The following is a 23,464-nucleotide window of genomic DNA, read 5'->3' as shown; positions in this document are numbered from 1 at the left end:
CGTTTTCACTAACATTTATGAACGATAATATTTTAAATGGGCAAAAAAAAAAAAATATCAACAGCAGCAGTACCGCCATCCGCCACTGGAGGGCAACGAAACACTGCCAGAGATATCGTTTTGTTCATAAAATCATGGATTATATAAAATGTATTTATTAGGATGAAGTAAAATAATGAAGCCAAATAGTTTTTAATCAACATTTATGAAAGATAATATTTTAAGGGGAAAAAAAAACAATCAGTACAGCAATGCGCCACTATAGGGCAGCAAAACCCCGCCATAGATATAGTTTTATCAAGGAACAAATAAAGTCATGGATAAAATAAAATGTAATCATTAGTTTAATACGAAATCAAGAAGCCAATTGATTTTCACAAACAATCGTGAAATATAATATTTTAAAGGGGCAAACAAAAAACAAAAACTTATCAAAACCAGCAATACCGCCATGCGCCACTGGAGGGCAGCGAAACACTGCCAGAGATAAACAATAATTTACGAAATCATTAAAGCGTTTGTTTTTCACAACTGATTAGTTAGGAATCGTTAAATGTTGACAGAAATAATTCTGAAATACAGAGAAAGCCAAATGCCTTGGGTTCCATAGTTTTATATAGGAAATTATTTATCATAATTACGATAATTATTTATACACTTCCTAAAAAAGAAGAAATATGGAGAAAACTGAGAAAATATGGAAACATTTGTAAAAGAGAGCAGAGTTCTTATATCAGCACATATACATCAGAAGATAACTCTGTTCAGTATATTGACAGATGCTGTTTATATTATTCATTATGAAGCACTGATCCAGGATTCTCCGTCTTCTGTCCGTCGATGATTCAGTCTCACATAGTGCTGGTGGTTATGAGATGTCCATGACACTGCCGGACGCTCCGGATACTGTATTCACCACCAAACGTTCCCGGCTGCCGAAAGCCTCCGTGACTGGAGATATGACAGATTACAGTTAAACACACACACACACACACACACACACAGATCCCCACGAGATGCTTGAGATTCACACCTGCAGCGACGTCACTGATGTCCCAGACGCGCAGCCCGTCCTTCTGTCCTCCGAACGCATAGACGAAGGGCAGATCTGGACAACATGAGCCGCAGAACAGAACTCCCTGACAGAGAGACAGAGACGTGTTATGAAGCCGCTCTCACGCGGCAGACGCTCACTCGTGTGTCAGATACGCACCATCTTCATGTCTCTGGAGTGGATCAGGGTGGGTTTGTCTCCCAGGATGTCCCAGATCTTCACGTGTTTGTCTGCTGAAGACGTGACCAGACAGCCGCGGATCTGACTGCTCAGATCCATCCCTGAAGAAACACCACCATCAGAGAGAGGCATTTTATTATTATTCAGACACTATTAGAGTTTTGATTCACATTTAAGATGATTATTATTAAAGAATAGTTTGTATGTTGTTTTCATTTTGTGTGTGTTTATGTCATTTGTATTCGTTTTTAATTTTGTCCATGATTCATTTTTATTGTAGTTTACGTTACATTAGTAATAACCTAAAATCAAATGATCAAATTTGAAATGAAATAAAATAAGCTGACATATTTTTAGCTTTTAGCAAGTTTTTTGTTTTGTTATTTTACTATCAGATATATTAATGAAGGTAACACTTCATTTTAAGGTGTCCTTGTTACACGTTATATGTTCTCTTAGTATTATAATAACAATAATTTATGAATAATTACATACAAGTCACCCTAATGCCAACCCTAACCAAACAGGAAGTACACATAATTAATTAATATTACTCAGTACTTAAATGTAAAATTAGACTGTAATATAATGAATGTAGAATTACACTATTATACTGTAACCTTAAAATAAAGTGGAACCTATTATTATATATTTATTGTAATCGACAGAAAATTAAAATAAAATAAGCATTTTTAAATATTTTACTTTACTTTCTAAGAAATAAAAATGCTATATTGATGTTTTACTTACTATGATAGCCCTGATCGGGGACTGTCTTAGGAGTTATTTTATTATGTAATTGAAATACTTTTATAGTTTGTAATCAATATTTGGAAATAGTTTTTATATTTCCTGTTTTCATTTAAATTTTCCTTAATGTTTTAAATTTGCTGTGTTTTCCCCCGTCTGTTTTTTTTTGTTTTGTTTATATGTCCACTTTCTATTATTATTTCAATTTGAGTTATTTTATTTCAAGTTTACTAATCAAAAAGGAGAAATGCGGTCTTGGAAACTAGCTGAATTAAAAAAAATCTATATATTTTATTTTATATGATACGAGTTTTAGTTAAAGATGGTGTTCTTTTGGTATCACTGATATACTATTATAGCATTTCTGTTTTATTATGAATTGTTTTATTAGAGTTTTATGAAGATTTTTATTTTAAGTCAAATCTGAGCAATATTGTTTAGCATTTTCTGTTATTTTTCTGTTGTTGTTTTTTAGTTATTTTAGAACTTGAAGTGAAATATCTCAACTAAATAAAAGGTGGCAACCAATTGAAATAAAAGAAGCCTAATTTTTTTACATTTGAAGTAATGAATATGTAAGTGCGAGTGCGACTGACCTGAAACTTCTCCATCGTGAGCTCGGAGCGTGAACACGGGTTTATCTGAACGAGCGTCCAGACAATAAATGAAGCCGTCCTCTGTGCTCGCCTGCAACACACATCACACATCATTCACATCACAGGTCAGAGTTCAGAGGAAGTCCACCGAACGGCTCGGACGCTCACCAGGAAGTGACACGGAGAGAAGTGATCCCACACGACGCGCTCCACCTGTCCGCTGAAGCGCCAGATCCGATGGCTGTCGTCTGGACTGCGGCAGTCGTACAGGATCACAGACCTGTGACACACAACACTCTGATTGGTCAGACTCAGTCCTGCTGCGCTCTGATTGGTCAAGTCATTTTCTACATCATGACCTACTTGTCATATGACCCGCTGATGAGAGTTTGAGCCTCAAACGGGTGGAATTTCAGTGTCTGAACCTGCGATAGCAAACCAGATCAACATTTACAACAGTTCTGTATTTCTGATCAAATAAAGCCAGCCCTTGGTGAGCGATCCGTACCTTATCTGTGTGTTCTGTGAGGGTCGCCGCTGGTTTTCCCTTCTCCATATCCCACAGGATCACAGACTCGTCCGCAGACGCGCTCGCTAGAACGTTCCTGCAGCAGAGACACTCATCAGACTCAGAGACCGCGTGAAGACAAACCTCTGCTCCCCAGAAACACTCGGGTCTCACCTGACCAGTCTGTTCCAGGACAGATCCAGCACGGCATCCGTGTGTCCGTCCACGGGTTCAGCCGCCTTCAAAACACAAACACATCACACTCCTGAAGCAAAAAAAATCACTCGAACATCTCCCATCATCAGAATCCTGAACCCAACACAACGAAATACCAAGATTGAGCTTTTGAACCATTTAAGAGACTTGAGTATGAGCACCTTCTTTCCCTTCTTCTTCTTCTTCTTCTTGCTGCCGAGTGAGAAGGCCGGCTCCAAACAGTCCACTACATCCAGATCCCAGACGTCAATCACAGGCGTCATGTTCCCTACAGCCACGTAATTCCCTGCAGATCACAACACATCCACAAACCCTGCATCAGACGGAGAAATCCTGCCTTCACAGCTCACGGAAATAAAATAAGATTACGTTCTTTCAGTCTTCTGTGAAAAATCTCAGCATTGGCAGATCAGTCAGAAACTTTTATTTTGACAGCGCTGTAAGCACCTGAGCGCACAGAGATGCAATTCTCTGTCTTTATTCATTTACTCTCTCTGTTGCACAGTTCAGAAAAATAAATTATTACACCTAACTTTTAGTTATGTAGCAAGTAAACCATATATAAAAAAAATAAAGCATTTGCTTTTCTATTATTATTAATAGTAAAAGACTAGTAAATGTTATAATACTTCTTAAATTGTTGTTAGTATTGGGCAAACATGCATGCATATTATATAAAGGTACTGAATATCTAATAAATATTTAATTTATCAAACTTTCCCATTTCACACAAGTTTAGCAGATTACTGAGTGCACTGCTATTTAATTCCTTTATATTTCTTTATTTGGGACAAATAATAGAATAGGATTATAAAATAAAAAAAAAGTTGCCAATCTTAAGTATAAATCTTCCTATTTTACAGATTAAAAAAAAAAACAAATAAAAATAATATTTTAGATTCAGTTTTCAGATTATTTCTAATTTAGTAAATATTATTTAAAAATATAGCTGCAAGCAGCAATCACGGGGCCAAGCATTCCAGCGGCAACATCAGGAGCTAAGCATATGTAGCATCAGACCAATAGGTGCTTGTCAAATAGGTGCTTAAAGTTGTTTGGCCAATGGCGGCCATGTTTTTTAAGATAAGTGAAATTCCTCATAGAGCACTTGTGCCACATTGGGCCATATCAATTTTCAAGTTGATTGGATCAACGGTTGCTTAGTTATAGCCATTTGATTTTTTTTTCATCCTGTAGCGCCACCAAGTGGCAGATATGGAAAAAAAATAATAATTTGACTAAAGTTTTTGTTCATGCATATGAGTTCTGAGTTTGGTGAAGATATCTCATTTTGTTCCCGAGTTATAGCCTTTTTCGTAAAATTGGTCCACGAATTTGAATGTTTTGGGTCACCTGGTTTTTTGTTCAGTCTTGATCAAACCACTGCAATAATATTCTCTGGACTCTCTAGATCAATAATTTTCAAAAATATGTTGCATTTTGTCCTTTGGTTAGCTATAAGAGGTCATTTAGGAAAGGGCCGTGGCCACATGTAACCTAAAGCCTATAAAACTGAAACAAAAACTCAAAACTTTATGAAACTTGGTTATAACATGTGAAAGATGACCCACCAAGCATGCAAAGTTTCATTAAGATCAGAAAATAGCTGGTGCTATAACAGTTAAAATGGCCTAAAAAACAAAAGATTTCTGTTGTGAATGGCATTAAACAGCAAAAAAAAAAATGGGTAATATAATCACACATGCATTAGATCTGTATTTTTTCTAAACAATCATGCAAAATTTAACAGAGATTAGGTAAAAAAGAACACTGTAATATTTATAAAGCTTCAAAACCCAGTGTTGAATAAAAAATTGCAATTATAACCACTAGATGTCACCGGAAGACCACTAATGAGCTCACTAAAGACTAAAACATTACAGTTTATGGGCTTGTTGAGGGATTCATCTACAAAAAATGTATATTACTATTATTTAATATTACTGTTCAAGCATTTCAGATCACATTGAGTCAAGTTTACCAATTTATTCATACAGATATATCTAATGTTTATAATTATGCCAGATTATGATTGCAATGAAACCTGAAAAATGACATAGAAGCCCATAAAAACAGAAGACTTGCAATAGGTTTTATCACCCATCATTTATTTTAATTATCTATATATATAACAAAATGTGTGCATCTGTGTGTGGGTTTAAGCATGCTTATTGAGTATTAATATAGTAGTTTAAACATTTCATGTTTTTGTGTGTCTGTAATTCTGTTCTATTCTTTTACTGTCAGCCATATCTAGGTTATTTAAAATCAGTGCAGTACTATTATCTAGACTGTGAAATTATACATAAATTGCGTATGCTTCTTTGGAATGAAATTAAGACAACATATAACAGTTATAAAGGTTAAAGAGACAGTGTTGTATGATAAATTGCATTTACGACCACTAGATGTCACTGGAAGACCACTAATGGGCTCACTAAAGACTAAAACATTACAGTTCATTGTCTCAATGATTGATTCATCTAGAAAAATATATATTACTATTATTTAATATTACTGTTCAAGCATTTAAGATCACATTGAGTGAAAGTTCAACAATTTATTCATACATGTATATCAAATGTTTACTATTATGTCAGAATATGAATGCAATGAAACCTGACATAGAAATGTAAGAAAAGAAGTCTTTCTGTGAGTTGTGTGTCACCTATAATTTATTTTAAATATCTACATACAACAAAACGTGTGGGCATGTACTTCTCTGTGTGTGTGTGTGTGTGTGTGTAATCATGCTTATTGATTATTCATATAATAGTTGAACCATTTCATTTCTGTGTGTGAGTGTCTGTGAGCCTATTCTCCATGTTAGACAATGGCACACACAAGTTTGGCTTAATTACAACAAAGCTTTGCAGAGATATAGCCTCAGACTCATTTTGTGAAGATGCCTGACATCTGAAGCAGCGCTGTACAAAAACGGTTTCGTCTATTGACACGAAATCCATAACTTTTTGTCAGCACGGTCTGAAGATGATCTGATTCAATTTTGGTGAAAATCAGACAAACGGTTGAGGATGAGTTAAAAAAAAAAGGTTTTCAACATGAATCAAAATGGCGGACAGGAAGTTTTGCTTAATATGACATAATTGGTATGTATGTTGTCGGCATGTCCCAAGGAACATTTTGAGATATGTTTCATGATAATAGGCTAATGCAATCAAAAGTTATTAGCATTATTGGAAATGTAATAATTAGCGGTTATTGATTGTTTTTTTTACTCTTGACCAATAGGTGGCGCTGTGACCAAAATGATGTGGCGTGGTCAATGTGATGTGACAATGTCACATCTTAAGTTTTGTGTAAATATCTCCAACCTTTGCAGAGATACAGCCTCAGATGCAGTTTGGCATCTTTCCAGCAAATTCGTTGGTACGCTAATTGAAAACGGTTACGTGTATCGACACAAATTCCATAACTTTTTGCCAGCATGGTCTGAAGATGATCCAAATCAAATTTGGTGAAAATCTGAGCAACGGTCTAGGAGGAGTTCGAAAAAGTAGGTTTTCAACATGAATCAAAATGGCGGACAGGAAATTTTGCCAAAATTGACAAATGGGGTATCGGTGTTCTCGGCATGACCCAAGGAATCTATCAACATCAGTTTTGTTACAATAGGCTAATGTATGCAAAAGTTATTAGCATTTTTCGAAAAATCGTTATAACTATTGACCACAAGGTGGCGCTGCCCCCAATTTTTTTGTGTACATTCAGGGCATGGAGCCGGACATTTTTGTAATTATTTGCGAAACGATACGGAACTTCATTCTTAAGATACAGCAATTTACAACTAAATTCAAAATGGCCGACGCCCAAAATGGCCGAATTGGGAAAATTCGGTATCATTCGACTCGGAATGATGCACTGAATCTAAAGACACCACTTTTGTGATTTTTGGCAAAACCGTTCAGAAGTTATGAGCAAAAACATGCATTTTTCATATCTCCTGACCACTAGGGGGCACAGCGCCGAAACACTGCAGCTAGTCCCAGGGAATGGTTGTTATAAGACCCACCAAGATTGGTCTCAATAGGCCAAACCGTTGCGGAGATATAGCCTCACGTTCACGTTTGCGTGCTTTTCGAAGAATTCGTTCATGAGCTATTCGGAAACGGTTTGAGAAATCAACTTGAATTCCATAACTTTTTGCCAGCATGGTCTGAAGATTACCTGATTCAATTTTCGTGACAATCGGTGCAACGGCCTAGGACGAGTTCGAAAAAGTAGGTTTTACGAACAATTGACGATAGCGAAAAAACTAAGCCTTGCGATTTTTGAATTTCGGTGTCCATTCGACTCGGCCTGAGCCAAGGAATCACAGGAAAAAAGAATTTTCATTTTGTGGCTTACGGTTCAAGAGTTATTAGCATCAAGTTTTTTAAAGTTTAGACAATTGGTGGCGCTAGAGAGTTTGAGTTAGAGACTTCAAATTTGCTACGGTTAATGTTCAGACAGTCCTCTATTAGTGTGCCAAATTATACAACTTTCCCGCAATCGGTTCTATGGGCTACCATAGACTTGGGGTGGAAGAAGAAGAGGAAGAATAATAAATATAGCTGCAAGCAGCAATAACGGGGCCAAGCACTACAGAAGCAAGCTTCAGACGAACGGCAGGAATGAGTAATTAAGACAGTTTTAAGATTATTTTAGGCAAAATGGCTTGAAAACTATAAACACAACAACTAGTAATAGGATTTATTGGCTTTTCACGTGTAACCAATAGGTGGCACTGTTACCAAATTAGTTTGTAATGGTCAGTGTGAGGTGACGATGACACATACAAAGTTTGGTGCAAATATGTCAAAGCATTGCAGAGATACAGCCTCAAACGCATTTTGGCACCCTTCCAGCAGATTTTTTGATGCCCTAAATGAGAACCGTTTCTTATATGGACACAAAATCCATAACTTTTTGCCAGAATGGTCCGAAAATGATCCACGTCAAATTTGGTGAAAATCGGTCTAACGGTCTAGGAGGAGTTCGAAAATGTAGGTTTTCAACATTAATCAAAATGGCGGACAGGGAGTTCAGCCAAATAAGGTAAACTTTGTATTTTATGTTCTCGACTTGACCCAAGGAATCTAAAAAGACCAGCATGATGTCAATAGCCAGATTAATTCAAAAGTTATTAGCCTTTATGTAAATTGAGTTATAACCTTTGACCACTAGGTGGCGCTGTTTCAAAATATTTTGAGTACCTTCAGGGGATGGTGTTGTTGACACATTCTGAGTTTTGTAATATTACACCAATGCATTTGTTTAGTATAGCATTTTATTTCACAAAACTGTATTGAAGTCAATGAGAATTTCATGTTTTGTTCTATTATAGCGCCACCAAGAGGCTCAGTCCAACCATTTTTTTTATGTTTGCTCAGAGTGAGCCCATACATATGTGTGTCAATTTTGGTGAAAATATCTCAATTCACTTCAGAGTTATGGGCATTTATATGAAAAAGCACGTAAAAATTGACTGACTCTTGACTTTGATTGAATATTACTACCCCTTACTATCAATATTTTGGCATTTGGGCATTGACGTATAGCTATCGACCTATGTTTCCGAACTTCTGACGGTGGTTTCGTCTCGATCAGACAAGCGGTTTCAAAGATATAGCCAGATGTTTTTTAAGCGCTAAATCACACCGCTACACAAACCGTAAGGCGAAACCTAGAATGTTTGGTATCGTTGGACTCGGTAAGGTTTCAGGAGTCCAATTTGGTGAGTCTCGAGAAAATAAGTCGACCACACCCAAGGTTATAAGCATTTAAATAAGGATGATCACCACTAGGTGGCGCTGTTTCGAAACTTCTCACGCTCCTTCAGGACATTGTACTGATGACCCATACCATTTTTTGTAACAATCCGTTGATGCGTTCTGAAAATACAGCATTTTAGCACAAAATTCAAAATGGCCGACAGTCAAAATGGCCGAGATGGTAAAATTGGATATCAGTCGACTCGGCATGTTGCCCTGAATCTAACAAGACCAATGTTATGATTTTTGGACAAACTGTTTAGAAGTTATAAGCAAAAATAGCAATTTTCCATATCTCCGGACCAGTAGGTGGCGCTGCGCCGAAACGCAGCAAGTAGCCTCAAGTCATGCTTGTTATGACATGTACCAGGTTTGGTCTGAATAGGATAAGTCGTTGCCGAGATACAGCCTTACGACTGTTTTTGTAAGCGTTACGTAAAATTTGTTAGAGCGTTTATCAAAAACGGTTTGACGAATCAATTTGATTTGCATAACTTTTGGTCAGCACTGCCTGAAGATGACCTGGTTCAATTTTCGTGTGAATCGGACAAACCGTCTAGGACGAGTTCGAAAAAGTATGTTTTTAAAAAAATTCTAAATGGCGGCCATATTTCTATGACGGAAAATGACTGTATAGGGTGCAATCGAATTGGCTTGAGCTCAGAAATCAGAGGAAAAAAGAATTTTGTTGATTGGCCTCACGGTTAAAAAGTTATTAACAAAATTAAAGTGAAATTTCGGACAGTTGGTGGCGCTAGAGGGAATGTCTTAGACACACCAAAATTGGTGTACTTAATGTTGGCACTGTCCTCTATCAGAATGTCAAACCAAAACAACTTTCCCGCATTCGGTTCTATGGGCTGCCATAGACTCCCAGTCGGAAGAATAATAATAATAATAATAAATATAGCTGCAAGCAGCAATTACGGGGCCAAGCACTCCAACGGCAAATGTAGTAGCTAAGCATTGCATAAAGCATCACACCAAATACATTAATGAGCAATAACAGTAATTTTGGAATTATTGTATTTGAAATGGCAAAAAAAAAAAAAACACCAATACCACCTCTAGTAGCATGATTACTTGGTTTATCAAGCTTGACCAATAGGTGACACTGTTATAAAATCAATTTGGTGTACTCTGTGTGTCTTTTCAATGACACACACAAAGTTTGGTGTCAATATGCCAAAGCATTCCAGGGATACAGCCTCAAGTGTCATTTTCTCATTGTGCCTCAAATTCGTCGATGTGGTATGCGAAAACGGTTTTGTCTATCGACTCAAAATCCATAACTTTGAATCAGTATAGCCTGAAGATCATTTGATTCGAATTTGGTGAAAATCGGACATACGGTTGATCAGGAGTTCGAAAAAGTATGTTTTCAACATAAATCAAAATGGCGGACCGGAAGTTCAGCTTACCGTGGTATATTTGGTATCTATGTTATCGGCATAAGCCAGGGAATATTTTGAGCCCAGTTTCCTTCAAATAGGCTAATGCATTAAAAAGTTATTAGCATTTTAAAAAGTGTAATTACTCATGGTTAATGAATGGTTTATTACTCTTGACCAATAGGTGGCGCTGTTACCAAATTTATGTGGCATGGTCAGTGTGAGGTGGCGATGACACATACAAAGTTTGGTGCAAATATGTCAAAGTGTTGCAGAGATACAGCCTCAAATGCATTTTGGCACCCTTCCAGCAAATTCGTTGATGCGCTAAATGAGAACCGTTACGTATATCGACACAAAATCCATAACTTTTTGCCAGCATGGTCTGAAGATGATGCACGTCAAATTTGGTGAAAATTGGGCTAACGGTCTAGGAGGAGTTCGAAAAAGTAGGTTTTCAACATTAAGCAAAATGGCGGACAGGAAGTAAGGCCAATTTTCACATTATTGGTATCAATACTCTCGGCATGACCCACAGAATATAACGAGACCATTTTAATTTTAATAGACTAATTTATTCAAAAGTTATTAGCATTTATGTGATATTTCATTATAACTATTGGCCACAAGGTGGCGCTGCCACCAAACTTTTTGAGTACCTTCAGGGCATGGAGCCGAATATTTTTGTAATTATTTGCGAAACGATACGATGCTGCGTTCAAAAAATACAGCATTTTGAAACATAATTCAAAATGGCCGACGCCTAAAATGGCCGACACAGGAAAATTGGATATCATTCGACTCGACATGACTCACTGAATCTAAAGAGACCAGTTGTGTGATTTTTGGCCAAACCATTCAGTAGTTATAAGCCAAAATATGCATTTTTCATATCTCCTGACCACTAGGTGGCGCTGTGTCGAAACACAGCAGGTAGTCTCAGTTCATGCTTGTTATAACACACGCCAAGTTTGGTCTCAATATGACAAACCGTTGCCGGGATATAGCCTCACGTGCATGTTTGCGTGCTTTTCGTCAAATTTGTTTACGTGTCATTCGACAACAGTTGGACGAATCAACTTGAATTCCATAACTTTTTGCCAGCATGGTCTGAAGATGATCTGAGCCAATTTTCGTGGCAATCGGACTAACCGTCTAGGACGAGTTCGAAAAAGTAGTTTTTTCGAATAATTGAAAATAGCGAAAAAACTAAACCTTGCGATTTTTGAATTTTAGGGTTCATTCGACTTGGCCTGAGCCAAGGATTCAGAGGAAAAAAGAATTTCTATTTTCTGGCTTACGGTTCAAAAGTTATTAGCATACAAACATTGAAAGTTTGGACAAATGGTGGCGCTAGAGAGTAGGAGTTAGAGGCTTCAAATTTGCTATAGTTAATGTTGGGACTGTCCTCTATCAGTGTGCCAAATTATACAACTTTCCCGCAAACGGTTCTATGGGCTGCCATAGACTTGCGGCGGAAGAAGAAGAAGAATAAATATAGCTGCAAGCAGCAATCACGGGGCCAAGCATTCCAGCGGCAACATCAGGAGCTAAGCATATGTAGCATCAGACCAAATGCAACAATGAATAATGAAATTTATAATTGCATGATTGTAATTGAAATGGCTGAAAATCGTTAATAAAAGTTCCACAGCGAGGAGCTAAGCATGGCATGGAGCATCAGACCAAATGCAACGAGTAAGAAAAGCAATTATTGGAAGAGTGTAATTGAAACAGCCAGTAAAACTCCAGTAAAATGATGCATTATCATTTTTGGAAAATAGTTGGCGCTGTAATCAAATCGCTTTGTTGTGTTCTGTGGGAGGTGACAATGTTGTGGGCAATTTCTTTCAAAATACTTACAGACCTTTAGGGCAATGAGTCGAACATGCCCACCGAGTTTCGTTCCGATCGACTTCCATTAACCTTGTCAAATAGGTGCTTAAAGTTGTTTGGCCAATGGCGGCCATGTTTTTAAGATAAGTGAAATTCCTCATAGAGCACTTGTTCCACATTGGGCCATATCAATTTTCAAGTTGATTGGATCAACGGTTGCTTAGTTATAGCCATTTGATTTTTTTTTTCATCCTGTAGCGCCACCAAGTGGCAGATATGGAAAAAAAATAATAATTTGACTAAAGTTTTTGTTCATGCATATGAGTTCTGAGTTTGGTGAAGATATCTCATTTTGTTCCCGAGTTATAGCCTTTTTCGTAAAATTGGTCCACGAATTTGAATGTTTTGGGTCACCTGGTTTTTTGTTCAGTCTTGATCAAACCACTGCAATAATATTCTCTGGACTCTCTAGATCAATAATTTTCAAAAATATGTTGCATTTTGTCCTTTGGTTAGCTATAAGAGGTCATTTAGGAAAGGGCCGTGGCCACATGTAACCTAAAGCCTATAAAACTGAAACAAAAACTCAAAACTTTATGAAACTTGGTTATAACATGTGAAAGATGACCCACCAAGCATGCAAAGTTTCATTAAGATCAGAAAATAGCTGGTGCTATAACAGTTAAAATGGCCTAAAAAACAAAAGATTTCTGTTGTGAATGGCATTAAACTGCAAAAAAAAGGGGTAATATAATCACACATGCATTAGATCTGTATTTTTTCTAAACAATCATGCAAAATTTAACAGAGATTAGGTAAAAAAGAACACTGTAATATTTATAAAGCTTCAAAACCCAGTGTTGAATAAAAAATTGCAATTATAACCACTAGATGTCACCGGAAGACCACTAATGAGCTCACTAAAGACTAAAACGTTACAGTTTATGGGCTTGTTGAGGGATTCATCTAGAAAAAATGTATATTACTATTATTTAATACTACTGTTCAAGCATTTCAGATCACATTGAGTCAAAGTTTTCCAATTTATTCATACAGATATATCTAATGTTTATAATTATGCCAGATTATGATTGCAATGAAACCTGAAAAATGACATAGAAGCCCATAAAAACAGAAGACTTGCAATAGGTTTTATCACCCATCATTTATTTTAATTATCTATATATATAACAAAATGTGTGCATCTGTGTGTGGGTTTAAGCATGCTTATTGAGTATTAATATAGTAGTTTAAACATTTCATGTTTGTGTGTGTCTGTAATTCTGTTCTATTCTTTTACTGTCAGCCATATCTAGGTTATTTAAAATCAGTGCAGTACTATTATCTAGACTGTGAAATTATACATAAATTGCGTATGCTTCTTTGGAATGAAATTAAGACAACATATAACAGTTATAAAGGTTAAAGAGACAGTGTTGTATGATAAATTGCATTTACGACCACTAGATGTCACTGGAAGACCACTAATGGGCTTTGCAGAGATATAGCCTCAGACTCATTTTGTGAAGATGCCTGACATCTGAAGCAGCGCTGTACAAAAACGGTTTCGTCTATTGACACGAAATCCATAACTTTTTGTCAGCACGGTCTGAAGATGATCTGATTCAATTTTGGTGAAAATCAGACAGACGGTTGAGGATGAGTTTAAAAAAAAAGGTTTTCAACATGAATCAAAATGGCAGACAGGAAGTTTTGCTTAATATGACATAATTGGTATGTATGTTGTCGGCATGTCCCAAGGAACATTTTGAGACATGTTTCATGATAATAGGCTAATGCAATCAAAAGTTATTAGCATTATTGGAAATGTAATAATTAGCGGTTATTGATTGGTTTATTACTCTTGACCAATAGGTGGCGCTGTGACCAAAATGATGTGGCGTGGTCAATGTGATGTGACAATGTCACATATTAAGTTTTGTGTAAATATCTCCAACCTTTGCAGAGATACAGCCTCAGATGCAGTTTGGCATCTTTCCAGCAAATTCGTTGGTACGCTAATTGAAAACGGTTACGTGTATCGACACAAATTCCATAACTTTTTGCCAGCATGGTCTGAAGATGATCCAAATCAAATTTGGTGAAAATCTGAGCAACGGTCTAGGAGGAGTTCGAAAAAGTAGGTTTTCAACATTAATCAAAATGGCGGACAGGAAATTTTGCCAAAATTGACAAATGGGGTATCGGTGTTCTCGGCATGACCCAAGGAATCTATCAACATCAGCTTTGTTACAATAGGCTAATGTATGCAAAAGTTATTAGCATTTTTCGAAAAAATCGTTATAACTATTGACCACAAGGTGGCGCTGCCCCCAATTTTTTTGTGTACATTCAGGGCATGGAGCCGGACATTTTTGTAATTATTTGCGAAACGATACGGAACTTCATTCTTAAGATACAGCAATTTACAACTAAATCCAAAATGGCCGACGCCCAAAATGGCCGAATTGGGAAAATTCGGTATCATTCGACTCGGAATGATGCACTGAATCTAAAGACACCACTTTTGTGATTTTTGGCAAAACCGTTCAGAAGTTATGAGCAAAAACATGCATTTTTCATATCTCCTGACCACTAGGGGGCACAGCGCCGAAACACTGCAGGTAGTCCCAGGGAATGGTTGTTATAAGACCCACCAAGATTGGTCTCAATAGGCCAAACCGTTGCGGAGATATAGCCTCACGTTCACGTTTGCGTGCTTTTCGAAGAATTCGTTCATGAGCTATTCGGAAACGGTTTGAGAAATCAACTTGAATTCCATAACTTTTTGCCAGCATGGTCTGAAGATTATCTGATTCAATTTTCGTGACAATCGGTGCAACGGCCTAGGACGAGTTCGAAAAAGTAGGTTTTACGAACAATTGACGATAGCGAAAAAACTAAACCTTGCGATTTTTGAATTTCGGTGTCCATTCGACTCGGCATGAGCCAAGGAATCACAGGAAAAAAGAATTTTCATTTTGTGGCTTACGGTTCAAGAGTTATTAGCATCAAGTTTTTGAAAGTTTAGACAATTGGTGGCGCTAGAGAGTTTGAGTTAGAGACTTCAAATTTGCTACGGTTAATGTTCAGACAGTCCTCTATTAGTGTGCCAAATTATACAACTTTCCCGCAATCGGTTCTATGGGCTACCATAGACTTGGGGTGGAAGAAGAAGAATAATAAATATAGCTGCAAGCAGCAATCACGGGGCCAAGCACTCCAACGGCAAATGTAGGAGCTAAGCATGGCATGAAGCATCACACCAAATACATTAATGAGCAATAACAGTAATTTTGGAATTATTGTAATTGAAATGGCAAAAAAAAAATCATAATACCACCTCTAGTAGCATGATTACTTGGCTTATAAAGTTTGACCAATAGGTGGCACTGTTATGAAATCAATTTGGTGTACTCTGTTTGACTTTTCAATGACACACACAAAGTTTGGTGTTAATATGCCACAGCATTCCAGAGATGCAGCCTCAAGTGTCATTTTGTCATTGTGTTTCAACTTCGTCGCTTTGGTATGCGAAAACGGTTTTGTCTATCGACACAAAATCCATAACTTTGTGTCAACATAGTCTGAAGATCATCTGATTCGAATTTGGTGAAAATTGGACATACGGTTCATGAGGAGTTCGAAAAAGTAGGTTTTCCACATAAATCAAAATGGTGGACCGGAACTTCAGTAAACACTGGCATATTTGGTATCTATGTTATCGGCATAAGCCAGGGAATATTTTGAGCCCAGTTTCGTTGCAATAGGCTAATGGACTAAAAAGTTATTAGCATTTTAAAAAGTGTAATTACTCATGGTTAATGAATGGTTTATTACTCTTGACCAATAGGTGGCGCTGTTACCAAATTTATGTGGCATGGTCAGTGTGAGGTGGCGATGACACATACAAAGTTTGGTGCAAATATGTCAAAGTGTTGCAGAGATACAGCCTCAAATGCATTTTGGCACCCTTCCAGCAAATTCGTTGATGCGCTAAATGAGAACCGTTACGTATATCGAAACGAAATCCATAACTTTTTGCCAGCATGGTTTGAAGATGATTCACGTCAAATTTGGTGAAAATTGGGCTAACGGTCTAGGAGGAGTTCGAAAAAGTAGGTTTTCAACATTAAGCAAAATGGCGGACAGGAAGTATGGCCAATTTTCACATTATTGGTATCAATACTCTCGGCATGACCCACAGAATATAGTGAGACCATTTTAATTTTAATAGACTAATTTATTCAAAAGTTATTAGCGTTTATGTGATATTTCATTATAACTATTGGCCACAAGGTGGCGCTGCCACCAAACTTTTTGAGTACCTTCAGGGCATGGAGCCGAATATTTTTGTAATTATTTGCGAAACGATACGATGCTGCGTTCAAAAAATACAGCATTTTAAAATATAATTCAAAATGGCCGACGCCTAAAATGGCCGACACAGGAAAATTGGATATCATTCGACTCGACATGACTCACTGAATCTAAAGAGACCAGTTGTGTGATTTTTGGCCAAACCATTCAGTAGTTATAAGCCAAAATATGCATTTTTCATATCTCCTGACCACTAGGTGGCGCTGTGTCGAAACACAGCAGGTAGTCTCAGTTCATGCTTGTTATAACACATGCCAAGTTTGGTCTCAATATGACAAACCGTTGCCGGGATATAGCCTCACGTGCATGTTTGCGTGCTTTTCGTCAAATTTGTTTACATGTCATTCGACAACAGTTGGACGAATCAACTTGAATTCCATAACTTTTTGCCAGCATGGTCTGAAGATGATCTGAGCCAATTTTCGTGGCAATCGGACTAACCGTCTAGGACGAGTTCGAAAAAGTAGGTTTTTCGAATAATTGAAAATAGCGAAAAAACTAAACCTTGCGATTTTTGAATTTTGGGGTTCATTCGACTTGGCCTGAGCCAAGGATTCAGAGGAAAAAAGAATTTCCATTTTCTGGCTTACAGTTCAAAAGTTATTAGCATACAAACATTGAAAGTTTGGACAAGTGGTGGCGCTAGAGAGTAGGAGTTAGAGGCTTCAAATTTGCTATAGTTAATGTTGGGACTGTCCTCTATCAGTGTGCCAAATTATACAACTTTCCCGCAAACGGTTCTATGGGCTGCCATAGACTTGCGGCGGAAGAAGAAGAAGAAGAAGAATAATAATAACGCCAACGAAAACAATAGGTGCCTACGCACCTTCGGTGCTTGGCCCCTAATAACGCCAACAAACACAATAGGTGCCTTCGCACCTTCGGTGCTTGGCCCCTAATAACGCCAACGATTACAATAGGTGCCTACGCACCTTCGGTGCTTGGCCCCTAAATATAGCTGCAAGCAGCAATTACGGGGCCAAGCACTCCAACGGCAAATGTAGGAGCTAAGCATCGCATGAAGCATCACACCAAATTCATTAATGAGCAATAACAGCAATTTTGGAATTATTGTAATTGAAATGGCAAAAAAAAAATCATAATACCACCTCTAGTAGCATGATTACTTGGCTTATCAAGCTTGACCAATAGGTGGCACTGTTATAAAATCAATTTGGTGTACTCTGTGTGACTTTTCAATGACACACACAAAGTTTGGTGTCAATATGCCAAAGCATTCCAGGGATACAGCCTCAAGTGTCATTTTCTCATTGTGCCTCAAATTCGTCGATGTGGTATGCAAAAATGGTTTTGTCTATCGACTCAAAAGCCATAACTTTGAGTCAGCATAGTCTGAAGATCATTTGATTCGAATTTGGTGAAAATCGGACCTACGGTTGATGAGGAGTTCGACAAAGTAGGTTTTCAACATAAATCAAAATGGCGGACCGGAAGTTCAGCTTACTATGGTATATTTGGTATCTATGTTATCGGCATAAAACAGGGAATATTTTGAGCCCAGTTCCATTCGAATGGGCTAATGCAATAAAAAGTTATTAGCATTTTTACAAGTGTAATTATTCATGGTTAATGAATGGTTTATTACTCTTGACCAATAGGTGGCGCTGTCACCAAATTTCTGTGGCATGGTCAGTGTGAGGTGGCGATGACACATACAAAATTTGGTGCAAATATGTCAAAGCGTTGCAGAGATACAGCCTCAAATGCATTTTGGCACCCTTCCAGCAAATTCGTTGATGCGCTAAATGAGAACTGTTTCGTATATCGACACGAAATCCATAACTTTTTGCCAGCATGGTCTGAAGATGATTCACGTCAAATTTGGTGAAAATTGGACTAACGGTCTAGGAGGAGTTCGAAAAAGTAGGTTTTCAACATTAAGCAAAATGGCGGACAGGAAGTATGGCCAATTTTCACATAATTGGTATCAATGCTCTCGGCATGACCCACAGAATATAGCGAGACCATTTTAATTTTAATAGTCTAAATTATTCAAAAGTTATTAGCATTTATGTGATATTTCATTATAACTATTGGCCACAAGGTGGCGCTGCCACCAAACTTTTTGAGTACCTTCAGGGCATGGAGCCGAATATTTTTGTAATTATTTGCGAAACGATACGATGCTGCGTTCAAAAAATACAGCATTTTAACACATAATTCAAAATGGCCGACGCCTAAAATGGCCGACACGGGAAAATTGGATATCATTCGACTCGAGATGACTCACTGAATCTAAAGAGACCAGTTGTGTGATTTTTGGCCAAACCATTCAGAAGTTATAAGCCAAAATATGCATTTTTCATATCTCCTGACCACTAGGTGGCGCTGTGTCGAAACACTGCAGGTAGTCTCAGTTCATGCTTGTTTAAACACACACCAAGTTTGGTCTCAATATGACAAACTGTTGCCGAGATATAGCCTCACGTGCATTTTTGCGTGCATTTCGTCAAATTAGTTTACGTGTCATTCGACAACGGTTGGACGAATCAACTTGAATTCCATAACTTTTTGCCGGCCTGTTCTGAAGATGATCTGAGACAATTTTCGTGGCAATCAGACTAACCGTCTAGGACGAGTTCGAAAAAGTAGGTTTGTCGAATAATTGAAAATAGCGAAAAAACTAAACCTTGCGATTTTTGAATTTTGGGGTTCATTCGACTTGGCATGAGCCAAGGATTCAGAAGAAAAAAGAATTTTCATTTTCTGGCTTACGGTTCAAAAGTTATTAGCATAGAAACATTGAAAGTTTGGACAAGTGGTGGCGCTAGAGAGTTGGAGTTAGAGACTTCAAATTTGCTATAGTTAATGCTGGGACTGTCCTCTATCAGTGTGCCAAATTATACAACTTTCCCGCAATCGGTTCTATGGGCTGCCATAGACTTGCGGCGGAAGAAGAAGAAGAAGAAGAAGCAGAATAATAATAAATATAGCTGCAAGCAGCAATAACGGGGCCAAGCACTAAAGAAGAAAGCTTCAGACGAATGGCAGGAATGAGTAATTAAGACAGTTTTAAGATGATTTTAGCCAAAATGGCTTGAAAACAATAAACACAACAACTTCTAATAGGATTTATTGGCTTATCACGTGTAAACAATAGGTGGGGCTGTTGCCAAATTAGTTTGGAATGGTCAGTGTGAGGTGACGATGACACATACAAAGTTTGGTGCAAATATTTCAAAGCTTTGCAGAGATACATCCTCAAATGTATTTTGGCACCCTTCCAGCAGATTCGTTGATGTGCTTAATGAGAACCGTTTCGTATATCGACATGAAATCCATAACATTTTGCCAGCATGGTCTGAAGAATGTCCATGTCAAATTCGGTTAAAATCGGACAAACGGTCTAGGAGGAGTTCGAAAAATGCATTTGTTTAGTAAAGCATTTTATTTCACAAAACTGTATTGAAGTCAATGAGAATTTCATGTTTTGTTCTATTATAACGCCACCAAGAGGCTCAGTCCCACCATTTTTTTTATGTTTGCTCAGAGTGAGCCCATACATATGTGTGTCAATTTTGGTGAAAATATCTCAAATCACTTCAGAGTTATGGACATTTATATGAAAAAGCATGTAAAAATTGACTGACTCTTGACTTTGATTGAATATTACTACCCCTTACTATCAATATTTTGGCATTTGGGCATTGGCGTATAGCTATCGACCTATGTTTCCGAACTTCTGACGGTGGTTTCGTCTCGATCAGACAAGCGGTTTCAAAGATATAGCCAGATGTTTTTTAAGCGCTAAATCACAACGCTACACAAACCGTAAGGCGAAACCTAGAATGTTTGGTATCGTTGGACTCGGTAAGGTTTCAGGAGTCCAATTTGGTGAGTCTCGAGAAAATAAGTCGACCACACCCAAGGTTATAAGCATTTAAATAAGGATGATCACCACTAGGTGGCGCTGTTTCGAAACTTCTCACGCTCCTTCAGGACATTGTACTGATGACCCATACCATGTTTCGTAACAATCCGTTGATGCGTTCTGAAAATACAGCATTTTAGCACAAAATTCAAAATGGCCGACAGTCAAAATGGCCGAGATGGTAAAATTGGATATCAGTCGACTCGGCATGTTGCCCTGAATCTAACAAGACCAATGTTATGATTTTTGGACAAACTGTTTAGAAGTTATAAGCAAAAATAGCAATTTTCCATATCTCCGGACCAGTAGGTGGCGCTGCGCCGAAACGCAGCAAGTAGCCTCAAGTCATGCTTGTTATGACATGTACCAGGTTTGGTCTGAATACGATAAATCGTTGCAGAGATACAGCCTTACGACTCTTTTTGTAAGCGTTACGTAAAATTTGTTCGAGCGTTTATCAAAAATGGTTTGACGAATCAATTTGATTTGCATAACTTTTGGTCAGCACTGCCTGAAGATGATCTGGTTCAATTTTCGTGTGAATCGGACAAACCGTCTAGGACGAGTTCGAAAAAGTAGGTTTTTAAAAAAATTCTAAATGGCGGCCATATTTCTATGACGGAAAATGACTTGCTAGGGTGCAATCGAATCGGCATGAGCTCAGAAATCAGAGGAAAAAAGAATTTTGTTGATTGGTCTTACGGTTAAAAAGTTATTAACAAAATTAAAGTGAAATTTCGGACAGTTGGTGGCGCTAGAGGGAATGTCTTAGACACACCAAAATTGGTATACTTAATGTTGGCACTGTCCTCTATCAGAATGTCAAACCAAAACAACTTTCCCGCATTCGGTTCTATGGGCTGCCATAGACTCCCAGTCGGAAGAATAATAATAATAATAATAAGAACCGGAACAAAAACAATAGGTGCCTCGCACCTTCGGTGCTTGGCCCCTAATAACGCCAACGGAAACAATAGGTGCCTACGCACCTTCGGTGCTTGGCCCCTAATAAAATTACATTTCAGCAATTATGCATGTTTTTCTTTTCCTTTTACTGCTTTTAAAGTACTGTGATTTTTATTTCTTCCCAAATATCAGCTATCCAAGATATTGGCACAATATCACAGAAATCAAATATGTGTTGATTAAGATTATTGATTATGACACGGCAGCTTCTATGCTTTCGATTTTGAAAACCCACTTCCTTTCTGTATCTTAAGAAAAATTTCCTACTACACAAAATTTTACTTAAATATCTGATGACTGAAATTCAAATGTTCACCTTGTCCTTCCTCTGGACTGGGGTCAAAGTTCAGCCACTCCACACAGAGCGGATACGCGGGCAGCAGGATGTCATGATGCACATACAGAGAGTCTTCCTGGGGGTTAAACACTGACAGCACACACAAACAATCAATCAATCACCATCAGACGAGGTGTCCAGTCCACAGCAGGGTTATACAGTGTCTCACTAACACTTCTTACCATAGACCTCCAGGCTACAGCAGTCTTTCTCGGCCCGTCCAGCCAGAATCAGGTTATCAGTGGGTTTAATCTGGAAGTCCTCCCGCTCGTACTGATCCTAAAGAACACACAGGTAAATCAGATAAACTATGAAACGCCATATTGTTCGAGTTGAGTTTGTTGAGTGTGTCTCACTGTGTCTTTGATGGTGATGTATGGATCTTCTTCATTAGTGCCAAACACCGTCAGTCCTGCCAGACTTTCCCCAAGGTTTGATGTAGCTGCAGAAGAGAAAAAAAAAGCAAAAGTGAACTTTGAAATGTATAATTTTAGATTTCTCCATACTTTTTAATTTCCTGTCATTAGAAATGTTTCATGTGATAGTTCTTTCACTGGATGAGGACTTGTCTTTTTGTATGATTTTCAAAAACATTTTTGCGTTAAATTCAACTTTGTACTCTTGTGATTCACCTTGTAGATGGTTGTTTTGGCTTATAAAAATCAAATGAATGGAGAAAAAAAAGAACAGAACCAGCAATGCTAAGACAACAAGTGGGCGGAGACTGCTGCTTTCTATTGGTCAGGCAAACAGATAGCCCCGCCCTAAATGCACCCCATTGGTTGATAAATCAATGAATGACTTATGCTTTTCTCAAATTCTGTTAAACTTTCTAATATGTAAGCACGTCATGAGTTGAAGGCAGATCAATCAATTAGGGATAACATACCGAGGTCTTCTTCATCATATTTGTCCAGTCCGTACTCTGCAAGCTCATCATCCTCTTCCTTATCATCATTCTCCTCTTTCATTTCTTTACTATCAGAAGGAACAGCTGATGCTCCTTCACTGACACCTTCATCAACCTCCTCATCATCCTCACCATCACCAGGATCCCTGGAGAAATCAGACAGGAAATTAATCAAATTAACCTACAGACATGATCACACTAGATGGGCTGGTCTCAATTGGTTTAAGACTGGCGAGATTATTGTTTTTACTGATAACCAACTTTAAAATCTAACGTGTTTTAACTCGTGTCTGCTATAAAACAGTAATGAAACAGGTTTGATTAAACCTCACCCTAGCCCCTCTTTAGCCTCTGATATGATGCGTTGCAGCTCTTCTTTGCTCAACTCAACCTGTAAATATGATTTAATTCGAGTTAAAGCCCAAACACGTGTGCGATTCGAGAGAAACATGGCATAAACACAACAACGTGACAGACTCACTTTATCCGGCGTTTCTTTGGCGACTCCACGCTTCACCCATCCGACACACGTTATTTGAGAGCTCATGCTTGATTCGTACAGGTTTACGAAGATAAAACAACACACGAGGACTCCTCGAGCTGCAGTCGTCACTGCGACGCGTCCTGATGACGTCACACCCGCGCCGAGCCATAGAAATGAGAGCTTAAAGTAA

General features: G+C 37.9%; 1 protein-coding gene across 1 annotated transcript; it reads right to left on the bottom strand.

Moving 5' to 3' along the window:
* Positions 1–186: 186 nt before the first annotated feature.
* pwp1 (PWP1 homolog, endonuclein) lies at positions 187–23,427 on the bottom strand. Its single transcript, XM_052554908.1, has 15 exons — positions 23,272–23,427; positions 23,123–23,181; positions 22,770–22,936; positions 22,237–22,322; positions 22,063–22,159; positions 21,860–21,970; positions 3,466–3,590; positions 3,263–3,327; positions 3,089–3,185; positions 2,944–3,005; positions 2,749–2,860; positions 2,581–2,671; positions 1,214–1,335; positions 1,034–1,139; positions 187–951 (listed from the first exon to the last, which is right to left on the bottom strand). Exons 1-15 carry the CDS (start codon positions 23,335–23,337, stop codon positions 869–871), a joined length of 1,449 nt encoding a protein of 482 aa, XP_052410868.1. The 5' UTR covers positions 23,338–23,427; the 3' UTR covers positions 187–868.
* Positions 23,428–23,464: the final 37 nt, after the last annotated feature.

Source organism: Carassius gibelio, chromosome B4 (assembly GCF_023724105.1).
Source record: "Carassius gibelio isolate Cgi1373 ecotype wild population from Czech Republic chromosome B4, carGib1.2-hapl.c, whole genome shotgun sequence".
NCBI classification, from domain to species: Eukaryota; Metazoa; Chordata; class Actinopteri; order Cypriniformes; family Cyprinidae; genus Carassius; species Carassius gibelio.
This window is presented reverse-complemented; position numbering and strand designations above follow the sequence as displayed.

Excerpts from the sequence above, each read along its gene's own strand:
- pwp1 (XM_052554908.1), bottom strand. The coding sequence starts at position 23,337 with ATGAGCTCTCAAATAACGTGTGTCGGATGGGTGAAGCGTGGAGTCGCC. Across the intron at positions 22,323-22,769 it reads ATATGATGAAGAAGACCTCG|CTACATCAAACCTTGGGGAA; the intron begins GTATGTTATCCC and ends TCTCTTCTGCAG. Across the intron at positions 22,160-22,236 it reads ACATCACCATCAAAGACACA|GATCAGTACGAGCGGGAGGA; the intron begins GTGAGACACACT and ends TGTGTTCTTTAG.